This window comes from Nyctereutes procyonoides, unplaced genomic scaffold, assembly GCF_905146905.1.
Source record: "Nyctereutes procyonoides isolate TBG_1078 unplaced genomic scaffold, NYPRO_anot_genome, whole genome shotgun sequence".
Classification (NCBI taxonomy): Eukaryota; Metazoa; Chordata; class Mammalia; order Carnivora; family Canidae; genus Nyctereutes; species Nyctereutes procyonoides.
The window spans coordinates 37,829,402-37,843,883 of record NW_026575046.1 but is presented as its reverse complement, the minus strand read 5'-3'; the positions used below and the strand labels follow the sequence as shown (position 1 = coordinate 37,843,883).

The following is a 14,482-nucleotide window of genomic DNA, read 5'->3' as shown; positions in this document are numbered from 1 at the left end:
AGATCATGATCTCAGCATCCTGGGATCAAGCCCCATGTCAGGCTCTCTGCTCAGTGAGGACTTGGCTTCTCCATCTGCCCTTACCCTGCTTGTGTGCACGTGCTTGCTCTGTCTCAAAATCTTTAAATAAAATGTCACTCTGAGGACACCTGGGTGGCTCAGGCAGTTAAGCATCCAACTCATGGTTTTGGCTCAGGTTATGATCTTAGGGTTGTGGGACAGAGCCCCAGTTGGGCTCCGGTTGAGATTCTCTCTCTCCCTCTCCACCACATGTGTTCTCTAATAAATCTTTAAAAAAATAAAATGTCACTCTGGCAATGATGGAAAACAGGTTGGAAGACCAGAAGCAGAACGCCAGTTAGAGGGTTTTGGTCATCACAGAAATTATGGTGGGAAGAAGTGAACAAGCCAGGAAAAATAGAAGCAGAATCACCAGGCTTGCGATAGGGATGGATGTGGATAGAGATGGATGTGGACAAGGATAGACCCAGGTTTGTGACGGAGTAAACATCTGCAAAAGTAGAGAAAGCTAGCAAGGGGCAGACTGGAGAGGAGAAAAACTAGAGCTCCAATCTAGACAGATTAGAGATCTAGTAAGCAACCATAGAGTTCAGGGGAGAGACCTGGATTAGAGATACCAATGTAGCACAGAGGTGGGATTTCAAACCACAGGAATACATAAGGAAGTGTGTGAAGAGAGACCAAGACTGAGCCCTTATAATCGGAGAGATGTGGAGTCAAAGAAGGATTTTTAGGTACGTAAGGGAGACTAGAGAGACTGGAGGTCTTCCCCAAAACACACATGCATAGGAGAGTAGGAGGGGAAGATAACCAAAGAGGGGATGTGACCCAGAGCACATGTGGAGGAATGACAGGTAGAACACTGCTGTTGCAAGATGCAGGCAGCTTGTAAAATAAATGGCAGCAAGAAGAGGACATTCCTGACTGTTGGCTCCCATATCCTCTACTAGGGAGAGGTTCAGCACCTAGAGGCAGGGGTAGTAGCAGAACAATACAAGTTTAAAGAGTGGAGAGGTATGAAAACAGGGACCTCAACACAGGAGAATATTAGTGTAAAACTGCCTGGCAATGTTGCATGCCCAGGTCAACACACACAGTTGGTTGATCCTGAATCAGTTAATGCCAACTGACCCCACTGGATGCTTGGCCCAGGAATGGTCTTCAGCTTTCTTAAGGCACCAATACTAAAGCACCATATCCTACCCCAGCCTCTTTTCGATCCGTTTCAGAATCAGCTCCATGAGCCCCAACCCAACACAAAGTGGGTGTTCAGGCATCCCAGAAACTTAGCGACTCAAGGGAAGGCTCAAACCTGGTGTCCCCAACCCCATGATGAAGCCTGTGGGCAAGAACACAGGGATTCATTTGACTGTTACAAAGACAAATGGAATATACGCTTTTCTTTTTTTAAAGGATTACCTCAATCTTTCCAGCCTCAGAGAGGAGCATTTTCTCTTTCTTTAAATAGTTTAATCCTATTTAATATATATATGTGTGTGTGTGTGTATATATATACATATATATATACATATACATAAATATATGTGTATAATATATATATATATATTGTAAGTTTAAACTATGCTAGTCTCCCATATGCACGCACAAGATAACTCCAGTAAGGCATTAATGGATGACTTTATGGATAGTTTTATACTCACAAATAAATCTAACCATAATAGTCACTAAAAGGCTTACTACCAGTCAAGCACATTTTGAATGTTTGTGCATTAGCTCACATATCCTAACAAGCTTTCAAGATAAATTCTATCATTGGTCTCATGAATGAAAGAACGGAAAGTTCGGGGAGGTTAAAGGACATGCCCAAGGTCATAGAATAAGTTGCTGAGTCACCATCTCACTTTTTTACTTGTCACTATGCGTTTCTGTCTCATATGTATTTAAATAAAAGTGATCCTAAATGCTGTTCTATAACCCACTTTTGAAACTGAAAAAGTTCCATGGTTAACTTTCCATGTCCACATATATAGATCTTTTGTAATGAATACATTTCATTCCAACGTACCTCTGCATCATATCTTCCCATTATAAACTATGCAGCCACAAACATCCTTGTAAACGTAACCGGGGCCACTCATGGGAGGGGTGTTCCCATGCATTGTTGACTCTTTCCAGTGCCATCTCTGCACCATCTGCTGCCAAGTCCAACTCCTGGATCCCTCCTGAAGCCCTACTTCCCTCCATGGTCACCTCTTCAAGGTCACTTCATCATCATCATCTACAGCAGACTCCAGATTGGTCTCCCTGCCTCCAGAGTGAGGTTCTGAAACAAACCTGACCCTGTCATTTCCCTCCTTAAAACCTTTCCCTGGTACCTAACAGCCCTTGGACAGACACTAAACCCCCTGCCATAGTTTACAAAGCTATGCTGCTGCTACCTAACTCTCCAGACTCCTTTATTACCAACCACACTCCTTGCCCAAACCTGAAGTAGAAAAGAAAAAAAAAGGCGGGGGGGGGGGGAAAAAAAAAAAAGAAAAAAAAGGCGGCGCGGGGGAGGGGGGAGGGCAGGAGGAAGGAAGGTGTTCCAGTTTTCATTCAATGAGCTGCACCTCTTGCCTCCTGGCATTTGCATAAGCCATTCCCTCAGCTGAGAACACTTCTATCAAGTGTCCATCCATACATTCCTCAGGAAGCCACCCCTGCCCTTCCCTAAACTGGACTGGAAGGTACTCCCCAGCCACTGGTTCTTCCCCACCCTGGGATTCCTTATCCTGTACCCTGAGGGCATTTCCCACCCATCTCGCCTACTGACAGCAGGCCCTGGAGCAAGGACAAATGTGTTACTTAACCTTGGCAGCTATGGTTCCTAGCACAGGGGGCCCTGAGTAAATGATGGGTGAAACTAATGGAAAGGACAAAGTCAACTTAGGAATTCCCATGGTTGTACTGACCCTTTTGTGACTTGGTACTATTGTTGAGAATTGGTCTGACAGAGAATATTAATGTATTTTAAAAGCTTTGTGTTCCTATTAGAAGGTTAATCAAATTTGAAGCCTGAAAAATGCCAGTGGAGGATTAACCCTATGGGTTAACCCTACATAGATCAGGGCACCCTTAAGGTCCAGTGTAGTGCAACTCTCCACCTTGAAAAGAATAACTTTAATCTTAAGAGCGTTATTGATGGGACAGACTGGAATTGCAAACAGGACTTCTCATAAGCTTTTTCAAGCAATGAAGCCAAACATTACACTTAGTAAAATGTATACAAATAGCAATCTCCACAAAATAAAAATATTAATGGGGAAGCATCTGTTTAAAAGTTCTCAAAGGCTCAACCAACATTAAGCACTTTGTATTTTTAAGATTTTACTAATTTGAGAGAGAGCGCATGTGCATGCATGCATGTGCACAAGGGAAGAGGAGCAGAGGGGGAGGGAGAGGGACAAGCAGACTCCGTGCTGAGCATGGAGCCCAACATGGGGCTAGATCCCAGGACCCGGAGATCATGACCTGAGCCTAAACTAAGAGTCAGACAGACTGAGCTACCCAAGGACAGTTAACTAGCTGGTAAAGGACTGACTAGTGGCCGTGTTCTCAGTCCTTTGTTCCCTCCACAAGAGATCCCTTTCCAAAGCTTCTAAATTATAGAGTATGAAAACCACTTAATCATGCTTTGCTTTTCACACAGGCCTGCTATACCTGAGGATGCTCAATTTAATACTCTTCCTTAGAACCAAGTGTCCCATTAATAGTCTGATTTTATTAAGATTTTAAAAGTCTTTCTACTGGGGCACCTGGGTGGCTCAGTTGGTAAGCGTTTGCCTTTAGCTCAGGTCATGATTTTAGGATCCTGGGATCCTGGATTCCAGCCCCACATTGGGCTCCCTGCTCAGCAGGGAATCTGTTTCTCCCTCTCACTCTGCCTCACTCCCCAACCCCCTGCTTGCGTTCTCCCTCTGTCTTGCATGCTCTAATAAATAAAATCTTAAAAAAAAAAAAAAAAAAATTACTGACCTTTGTCTATTAAACACTTCCACTGGTTTTCAGTTTCAAGCAAATTCCAAACAATACCAACTGCAATAATGATGGAAAAGGGCTCGAATTCTGACTACAAATGCTACAAACCTTTCAGGGGAGAGTCTTCCTACATAGGTTGGTATTAAGCAAGGATCTATTCAATCGATTTCATGGCCCATGCAAGTAAAAGGAATGCAATTAAACTGGAGCAAGAAGAGACCATAGAAGGAATACTTCAGTTAACCCTTTGGGTCATTTCATTAAGGGTCTGTAGGACAGAAAGCCCAAACTCCACCTAAAAGGCAGCCAGCACTCCAATGCCAGTCCAAGTGTTCCAAACAAGGGGCAACTATTGCCAGATCTGCTTTTCCAAGAGAAGCTCCAAAACCAGGTCTATGAAACTTTGGGATTTCAAATGGTGGCAATAACTTTTTTTTTTTTAATATCCTCCATCCCATTCCTCCAAAAAATAAAATCCATGAGCAAACATTTACAGTCTCTGATATTTTGATTATAATCCCAGATTTGGAATCGAAGTAAGAGCACTTCATGTCTTTGCATATCAATGAATTTCTGAGCTTCACTGTCCTCTCCTGAAAAATAGGGTCATAAACATGAAACACAATAACAATACTTAAAACCAGTCCAAATACAGTGTAAGTAACTAGTGTTTCCTATAGGTGAAGAGTGTATATCACTATCTGTAAATTATCTGCTGCAATCTTTGAAGAACCTAATTGAAGATCCCAGGGACAGAGTTCTTAGAAGATTTAGAGCCTTTCAAATTCTGATTACTGAATAGTGAGTATTAAAGTCATTAGAAACCAAATAGAACCAGCAATAAAGAATGCTTAGCAATAGATATTTAATGAGCTGGAAGTGGCTCTTCTAATTAAGAGATCTAATAACTGTCACTAGTTAATGGCCACAGAAAGGCAGCAGAGTACACATTTAGGAGTGTAAGTTTCAGGGAAAACAGTGGCAGTATCTAAAATAAGCTGTTAAAGACAAACCAAAGGGTTCTAAGGTGAGTTTTTCAAATCTAATATACTTGTATTGTCAGATTTTAGACCCCTGTCAAACACTTACACTGATTTTCACACCGTTTTAAGCAAATGCCAAAGAATACCAACCGCAATATTAGGAAAGGTCTGTTAAAGAATTGCTTTATTAATACAAAGTACACAAACTATTAAGTGCTAAGAAATTTAAACATCTAAGTCATAGCAAACAGGTGGCAATTCAACATCCAAGGTCGACAGAACGCTGGGAGACTGCAACAGATCTAGAAGACAGGAATTTCTTACTCAATATCTGCAAACGCTTTAGTCCATCTCAACACAGACATTGGTTGTCAGTTTTACTCATAAATTCTTATTTTCCCCTTTGTCTAATGAATCCCTACCCCACCCCCAGCTAAACACACACACACTTACTTCTTGAAATGTGGCTAAGATACCAGAACTCACCTTCATTAGGAAATAACCTTAAGACATACCTGAAACTCTTATTCTTAGAGACCCACATAGGAGCCAACAATATCACTAATGTAATTTATGAAAGCATTTATGTTATCCCATCAGAACAAATAGAAAACATACTGATGATAGCTTTTGACCACCAGCTTGAACAGAGTACAGGCCTCAAACCTTGGCAGTAAGAAGGTTTTGCCAATTCTGTGCTATTGCGCTCAAGTGTCCTGATCCTAGATTAGCTGTGGATAGAACTTGGAAATCTCATTCCAAACAAGTTTATTACACCTCAAGTTATAACCCAAGAAGCTTTACGCTAAATTTAATATTATTTTCTGTATCTAAAACTGCGCAGGGGCACCTGGGTGGCTCAGTGGTTGAGCATCTGCCTTTGGCTCAGGTCGTGATCCTGGAGTCCTGGGATCAAGCCTTCTTCTCCCTCTGCCTAGGGCTCTGCCTCTTTCTCTGTGTTGCTCAAGAATAAATAAAATCTTTAAAAATAAATTATAAACAGAACTGTCCAGATTCCAGAATGATTTAATTTTACTTGAGCACTTGGGACTGAAAAACTACCAAATGAGAGGTTTCATTACTCTGAAACCTTATCTCTTTAGTTAGAAATAGAAATCACTTGTAGGCTAACCTTCCATACAATTCTGCCCCCACAATAACGGCAGCATCAGAACACAAATAATTCACAGCCCTTCTAAAAGGGCACTTGCTCACTTACTAGACTCCCAGGATAGAGAAGGCATCTTCAGGGGTGAAGGGGGGCCCAGGTGCAACAGCTTTTCAAGTTCCCTCTCCTCATCAAGGATCATGAGAGGCACTCCATTCAAGGGGAGGTGTGCAATCTGGTGCTCTTCAGGCAGGTCAAAACTCTCAAAATCTGCCATCAAGACAAAGCAATTTATCAGGGCAATGCTTCTCAGAGTGGTCAGTAGCCCCACGGGGATCTGAGACCCTTACAGTGGGCCCAGGAGGTCAAACTATGTTCTTAATAACTTCAACACCTTCTGCTGTGTTGACACTTTCAATGACGGGACAAAAGCAATGATAGATGGAATTGCTGTGCTTTAGCACAAATCAAGAAGTGGCAATAAACTATATTTTATAGTCACTATATTCCTCAAAACCATTCACTTGCAGTAAAAAATTGCCAGCTTCACATATCACTTTATCATCTACAATAAAAAGTATTAATTTTATTAGCTCTCAACCCTGAAGAACATGTCTTTTTAGTATTCTGTATGATGACAGAAGTATACCATAAAGTACTTCTGTTGCATACCGAAGTGAGGTCAAAGAAAAAAGATCTGTACAATTATTTGGTTTGCAAGCTAAACTAGAGGCCTTTTCCCTGTAATACTATTTAGTTGAAATAATGGAAAGACAAACTGGTTACTCAGACTTGGGTATTTGTAACACATTTTCTCAGAAAAATAAAAGAAGTCTATCATTTCAAGAAACAGTATTTATTGCCAATGATAATATACACAATCTCAAGGGGAAAAAAAAAAAACACTAGAACTTTGGAAAGCTTATCATTAGCTTGTCAATTTCCTAATATTTTTCTGAAGAGATCAGTGGTGACATTAATGAATGTGTGTTTGATATTGCATCATGAAACCCTTCAACATTTGGATAATCTACATTTCCCAGTGAATCATTATTTCTAAATGATCAATTTGTGATAAATGCAAAAATAAAAGATTTTCAAACTGCAGAAGAGCCCAGTGGATTTTATGGTCAGTATAAAATGTTCACTGATAGGGTTTCAGATTACACATCACAACCATACATTTGGAAACTGCCACTTGTTGAATTTTAGTGTGGTAGGAAAGAAAACTCTCCACACTTATCTGAAAAGACTATTGAAATGTTCCTCACTTTCTTAACCACGCATCTGCATGAGGCCAGATTTTTTTCATGTACTTCAACCAAAACAAGAGATACAACAAGTTGAATGCAGAAATCAGGAGAATCCAGGTATTAAAATTTTATTTATTTTTTGAGAGAGAGAAAGAGTGCACACACCAGAGGAGGAGGAGCAGAGGAAGAAGTAGACTCCCTGCTGAGCAGGAAGCCCAATGCTAGATAGGATCCCAGGGTCCTGGGATCATGACCTGAGCTGAAGACAGGTGCTTAACCCAGCCACCTAGGTGCCCCAACTGTTTTAAGTCAAATTAAGCACATTTTCAAAAATACAAAAATCATGCCATTCTCCTGAATGTTTTAGGAAAGTTATATTATGTTAAAAGAAGTTACTTACATTAATATAATGGAGGGTTTTTTTTCCCCCCAGGAATTTATTTTTACTTAGATTTCCTGCATTAAGAATTAGAATTGATAACACACAAACAAAAGTTCTCTGGGGTCTTCACTAACTTTTAAGAGTTGTAAAAGTCAGGCAGCCCGGGTGGCTCAGCAGTTTAGCACCGCCTTCAGCCCCGGGGCCTGATCCTGGGGACCCGGGATCAGGACCACGATGGGCTTCCTGCATGGAGCCTGTTTCTCCCTCTGCCTGTGTGTGTCTCTCATGAATAAGTAAATAAAATCTTTAAAAAAAAAAAAAAAAAAAAAGTTGTAAAAGTCCTAAAACAAATTTGAGAACTACTGGGTTAAGTAACAGTCCTCCTTATAATCCAAGTGCCTTGCTTCTTAGAATTATTTAAAATAGATTTTTCTTGGGGCAGCTGCCTGACTCAGTTGGTAGAGCAGGAGATTCTTGATCTCAGAGTCATGAGTTCAAACCTTACATCAGCCAGAGAGATTACTTTTTTAAAAAAAAATTTTTTTTAATTTAAAAAGAAAATACAACAGATTTTTCTTGACTATTAACAAGAATATTGAGTCTTTTTTCAAGGGGTGTAGCCTTTCCTCAAAAGAACAAAGATGAGGGGCACCTGGGTGTATCAGTTGGTTAAGCGTCTGCCCTCAGCTCAGGGCATGATTCTAGGGTCCTGGGATTGAGCCCCACATCTCAGCAGAGAGCCTGCTTCTCTGTCTCCCTCTTTCTGCCTGCCATTCTGCCTATTTGTGCGTCAAATAAAATCTTAAAAAAAAAAAAAGGAAAGAGAACCATCCTTTTCTGAAATGTGAAAGTTCTCTAAAGCCTAAATACTAGGAACTACTCTGTTTTCAAGCCTGCTAAAACCCAGAACTTAAAAGAATTGGGTGATAGGTGTCTACTTAAAACCACTGGATTATAAAAGAAACCATAAACAGAAGACTTCAGAGGAAAAAAGTCTGCAACATAATAGTTCATTTCCTTTATGCACAAAAGCTATTAAGGAAAAGGAAAGAAAGACCTATTAAAGAAAAACAAGGATACCAACAGGAAGTTTAAAAAAAAAACCCACTATAGAAGGCCAATACTCAAATATGCTCAATACACATACACACACTCCAATTTAAAACAATGATACCCATTGCCTTTTTGATAAGGGTTTTTGAAACATCTGCTGTGAGAGATTAGAGGTGAAGCAGGCATCTTCAACCACTGTAGGTAGATTCAGGAATTTATGCTATTTTGGAGGGCAACCTGGCAGTATTGTTTTCCTCAAACACAGCATATTGCAGTCCTCCTTCCTGATCAATACGCATAAATCTACCTCATTTTCCTTCACAGCTGAATCGTAATCGTTAGTATGGAAACACTATTTTATCAAATCTTAATCACATACTCTCTGAGACTCAGCAACTCCAGCTATCCTCACAAACTAACAATTTCAAGAATACCAACTGCAGAATTGTATTATATAAAAGCCAGAGACAACTTGGATGCACAGAATGCCTAAATGCCCTTAGGATGAAAGGGCAAAAATGCCAGCTCAGAAACCAATAAGGCCTTGTGTGATCTGCCCCCAGTCTCACCTGTGCTATCCTTTCCTCTTTCTTTGTCCCAGAACCAGTACAGGCCTTTGCTCTACCCCCAGATCGCTGCACACACAGACATGCGGTACTCTTGCCTTGCCCTTCCCCTCCCTTGTCTGGCTCTCCTTTGATGTCCTTTAAAGCTCCACTTCCATGTCACTTCCCGAGAAAACTTCCTGCTCTTCCAGGGGAGGTTCAGTTCCCCCTGGTGGGCCTGTTTTTCTCCTTCTGACATTTAGAGTGAGAGGATTTGTTCAATGTTTGACTTTCCCTCCAAATTTTGGGCTCCTGGGCATCCCCAGTGGCTCAGCGGTTTAGCGCTGCCTTCAGCCTGGGGTGTGATCCTGGAGCCCTGGGATTGAGTCCCATGTCGGGCTCCCTGCATGGAGCCTGCTTCTCCCTCTGCCTGTGTCTCTGCCTATCTCTCATGAATAAATAAATAAAATCTTTATAAAAAAAAAAAATCTTGGGCTCTCTTAGGGTGGAGCCTGTCATTAACCACTGCATCCAGAACCTGGATACAGTAGCCTCTCCTCATATGGAAATAAATCAAAGCTTGAAAAGGTAGTTCTATTAACAGAAAATACTTTGGGTACATGCAGCAGGTTGAAAGAATAAAAATGCATACATCATAACAGACTACGTGGATTTTCTCATTGTTCAACTTGACATAAAACTCACTTTCCAAAAGTCTTGCTAAGAACACTGTCCACTCTAGACTTGTTCAATGTTAGGGAACACATCTTATCTTCCTTAGTAGTAAGTTTTTAAGGTCAGGAACATCGTCCTCCACATCTTTGCACCAATGTCCCTTCTGAGCCAAAATGATGTTCCTTACAAATAAATCCACCAAGTACATTTGTCCGGAGAAACCCAGATTCAGGCTGTCTTATTACAGTTAGAGGTCATAGGTCATATTCATATCCATATTAGAGCTGAATTGGATTCTAAAAGAAACTCAAGGCTAAAGCATTTTTGTGTAATACCAAAAAAAAAAAAAAAATACTACCTAAAGGATTGAAAGGAAAGAATTTTTCTATTTCTGGATAGGTGTCATCTGAGGCAGGAACAGAGCTTTTTGCTTTGACAGTCTTCTCAGTCACCTAAAACCACAAAAATATGAATCAATGAAAGTGAAAAACTTGTCAACTGTTTAGTACAAGAGATCATAAGTCTTCAAGACATGTGACTGCTTCACCATATTTTTTCAATTTTATGCTGACTTCTAAAAAACCATAATCCTTAGTTCTCATAATTACATACCAATATATTTCAGCAAGCAATTCTAGGAGCATGCTCAAGAGTTAAGTCTGAAATTTAAGTATCAGCACCTTTTAGCCTAAGTCACCAAGACGGCAGTTAATTCAGAGCTAATCAACTCAATCATTCAACCTGTCAGAGAAAACAGGCATGAGTTACTCAAATAAAAGCTAATTCTAGAAACCATTTCTGGCTTTTGGATGTGATTTCCACCCATGTTTCTCCATCAGTGTTCCCTTAATTATTTGCTTGGTTAATATTAAGTTGAAATTCACACGCTGAGTAAGAGTCAGCAAGACAGTCATGGAAGTTAGAAGGCTAGATAATCCCCTGGAATAAAATTGGCAGATAGGCAATCTACAATAGTAGGCCAAAGCAGAAGCCGGCATATTCCTGACTCAACCTTATGTCACATATGCAAATCTAGAGGAAAATAGGGTTTCCCACACTTCAGTTCTGGGTTGCATTCTCATTTTTTCCACAGCCTTGCGATACTCGAATTTAACATTTCTCTTTTACTCAACTTAGTTTTTAAAAATGTCATCTTGTCCTAAAGCACAGGAGTCCTATTTTGATATAAAGTACTAGGGCTTTTTTCTAAATACATAACACAATCATTCAAATGAAATGTTAATGTACATGCTGAAGTCATCTTTCACAGCAAAGTCTCCTCAGTCTGGGATGCATGGACCTATAGCTGGTACACACATGCAAACATCGACATGCTTGCAAAGTAGAGTACCTGGTGCTTGCGCTAGGAGATGAAGATGGCAGCACCTGAGCTATATTAGCTCCGTGATCTCTGGTAAAGTATCCTCCCTCTCAGTACTTCCTGTATCCCTAAGTAGATACTATCAAAGAATCTGCTTCCACACTAGTTAAGGGCAGGTGAGGCAAAAGCATTCACCAGCTGCTTCTGAGACTTCTGATCCTGGGGCACAGAGGAAGTCCAGAGGGAGTATGATTCCCTCCTCCTAATCTATGTTTGGTAGCCTATATTTCCTTGTACTCCCAAGACAGAAAGCAAAGTAGGATGCCGATAGTCATTTTTTAAGAGTCAAGAGTGCTAGAGTGTTTCAACAGTGACTTTGCAGCCAACACTTACTTTTTTGGCAGAGAAGGTTGGCTGCTTCTGTTTGAGAGGTCCATTAGTCTTCACTGAATTTTCTGTGGCTCTGTTGACAGTTCCCAAGGCCTTTCTGGCAACTTTAGGTAAGGCTGCTTGAGCATCAAACATTTTGCCTACACGTGGTGTTGAAACCTGAGATCTCCCATCTAAAGCCTGGACTGCTTTAAAAAAAAAAAGAAAGAAAAAAGAAAATAAGATCATTCAGGGAACAAACACCCGTGCAATTTGAAGGCTGACCGTGTACATAGACTTGGCCTCATTCTCATCCCCCACTTCTGACAGTGGCATGGCCATATGTCTAATAGGACTTCAGTTCTGTGCCCTCTTAACTACTCCCTTAACTAAGATGCTGGACATGAAAAACAGACCCGTAACAAGCACTTTGCAGCAGCAGTATTCCGTGATCCTAGACTCCAGTTGCCAACCCAGCGGCTAACCGCCTCCCGCAACTACGGGCCGCGCCCACCGCCGACGGCCGACACGGCACCCCGACACCCGCGCTCCACCGCAGCCAGGGAAGAACTTACGAGGCCGAGACCCCAGCTTCAGCCCGTCCTTGGGAGCCGCACGGGGGCCTGGTTCTCCGTTCTCCTTATCAACGAAGATCAGGGTCGCCATTCTGGACTAGCTGCGGGCGTGAAACGCACCTCAGACCCCGAGGCTTAGGGAGGGGGAGAGAAGGGAAGGGGTGGCACAGAGCAAACTCCACCCAGGGCAGGTCCACGCAAACACTGGAGCTGAGGAGCAGGCGAAGCCCGTTCTGGAGCCGACGGGCATTTAACCCAGCTCCTAACTCCGGAGGCCTGCGTCGGCGGTTTGCGGCGCGCACAGGGCCTGCTACTCGGCGGAACCCAACTGCCGGGGCCGCGCACGCAGTCCCAGGCCGTGGCTCCCCCCGGCTCGGCGCTACAGACGACCCCCGCCCCCCCTCGCGGGACCCGCGCGCCCAGCCGCTCCCCACCCACCTCGCGGTTCACCCGGTGCGGACCCACGGCCAAGCTCCTCCGAGACCGAGCCTCCGGCCCCCTCGCGGGACTCCGAGTTTAAACCACAACTCGCGCTCCTATTGGTCCATCCTCCCAGGAGGCGGGGCCGGGGGGGTGGGGCGAGGCTCCCGGAAGGACCAATGGGAGGGGCCCGAGCTCCCGCGGCCCCGCCTGGAGAGCGTCTCCCGGGAAGTTTGTAGCTCGCATCCCGGGAAGGAAAAAACCAAACCCGCTGACCCCTTTACTTCTAGGTGTTTTGAACCAGCAACTCACAGAGATAGAAAGGGAGTGAACATGGTCTTCAATTCCAGGAAGTCAATGATTATTATGATATCAAGATACAGAATTTGGGTGGTTGTTGTTGTTGTTTTTCCTGAGACACGTGGCCAGGAAGTTCTTAAATGAAAAGATGGTGGGGTTGAGTCAAGGCAAAGTGGCAACAGAACTATTTTCCCAAAGTCTTCGATTAACTATTTCTCCAAAGCATAAATAGGGCATATCAAATAAAAAAGAAGATGCAGAACTGGAGGAAAGGCATTGGCAGCCATTGGAAAAATAACTGAGGAACTATGGATACATACAATTGTATTTCAATTAGGTATATAAAAAATGCTTATATAGTCAGATACTGAAACAGCTCATACTCCCTTTAAAGAATACTAGCAGAGCACGGTTAAAAGTTAGGAAGCATGGGACACCTGGGTCTCAGATCAGGTGACCCAAAAGACCTGGGATCAAGTGCCCCCCCCCCAAAAAAAAATGTTTAGTGGGGAGCCTGCTTCAGAATTCTCTCTCCCTCTGCCCCTCCCCCCATCGCGTGGGCCTGCTCTCACCCTCAATGATAAATCTTTAAAAGTTAAGAAGCGATGTAAAATACAAACAGATCAAACAGTAATGTTTGAGTCATTCTGTTGGGCTTGTGATTAAGAATGGATGGACTATTCCCTAATTGCTGAACTACCGTCAATATTTCAGGCTAGGATGCTGTTTTCATTATAGCATCAGGACTATGACTTATGATTCACAACAATGTGGATGAACTAGAGGATATTATGCCAAGTGGAATAAGTCAATCAGAGAAAGACAATTATATGATCTCACTCATATGTGGAATTCAAGAAACAAAACAGAGGATCATAGAGGAAAAGAGGAAAAAATAAAACAAGATGAAGTCAGGGAAGGAGACAAACCATAAGAGAATCTTAATCCTAGGAAACAAACTGAGGGTCACTGGAGAGGAAGGGGGGTGAGAGGATGGGGTAACTAGGTGATGGGCATTAAGGAGGGCACATGATGTAATGAGCACTGGGCGTTATATGCAACTGATGAATCAGTAAATTCTACCTCTGAAACTAATAGTACACTATATGTTCATTAATTAAATTTAAATAAATTTTTTTTAAAAAGAAGATAACCTAGTGGTCGCCAGAGGGGAGTTGGGTGGGAAGCTGGATGAAATAGATGAAGAGGATTAAGAGCACACTTATGGTGATGAGCACTGAGAAATGTATAGAATTGTTGAATCATTACATTGTACACCTAAAATTAATATCACGTTATGTTAATTATAATTGAATTTAAAAAATATCAAAAATAAGAATCTGGCTTATGAACAAAATGATGATCCTAAGGAGTACATAATTCAGGCTCCTTTTCAAATTCTGTCATTTAATGGGACTTATTTTAAACCTCTAACATCTTAACAATACATTCATCACAGCTGCCTGGAAGAGCGCAGTGGCAGAGGGCACAGAGTT

General features: G+C 42.0%; 1 protein-coding gene across 4 annotated transcripts; it reads right to left on the bottom strand.

Annotated features, from left to right (window-relative positions):
- Window positions 1-5,151: 5,151 nt before the first annotated feature.
- On the bottom strand, window positions 5,152-12,781 carry PTTG1 (PTTG1 regulator of sister chromatid separation, securin). 4 transcript variants are annotated; one of them, XM_055324787.1, is made up of 6 exons: window positions 12,705-12,781; window positions 12,267-12,367; window positions 11,716-11,900; window positions 10,360-10,453; window positions 6,205-6,363; window positions 5,152-5,287 (listed from the first exon to the last, which is right to left on the bottom strand). In XM_055324787.1, the coding sequence occupies exons 2-6, from the start codon at window positions 12,355-12,357 to the stop codon at window positions 5,211-5,213; spliced, it is 606 nt and encodes a 201-aa protein (XP_055180762.1). In that variant the 5' UTR covers window positions 12,358-12,367; window positions 12,705-12,781; the 3' UTR covers window positions 5,152-5,210. The 4 variants fall into 4 exon arrangements, with proteins under 4 accessions (XP_055180762.1, XP_055180765.1, XP_055180764.1 ...); XM_055324790.1 differs by having other exon boundaries at window positions 11,716-11,897; XM_055324789.1 differs by having other exon boundaries at window positions 12,267-12,363; window positions 12,705-12,775.
- Window positions 12,782-14,482: the final 1,701 nt, after the last annotated feature.

What these genes read in the sequence shown, in the direction of transcription:
- PTTG1 (XM_055324787.1), bottom strand. Translation starts at nt 12,357, where the DNA reads ATGGCGACCCTGATCTTCGTTGATAAGGAGAACGGAGAACCAGGCCCC. An exon ending in GAAGCTGGGGTCTCGGCCTC is followed by an intron (nt 11,901 to 12,266) that starts GTAAGTTCTTCC and finishes TTTTTTTTAAAG; the next exon opens with CAGTCCAGGCTTTAGATGGG. An exon ending in TTCTCTATCCTGGGAGTCTA is followed by an intron (nt 5,288 to 6,204) that starts GTAAGTGAGCAA and finishes CCTGTCTTCTAG; the next exon opens with ATCTGTTGCAGTCTCCCAGC.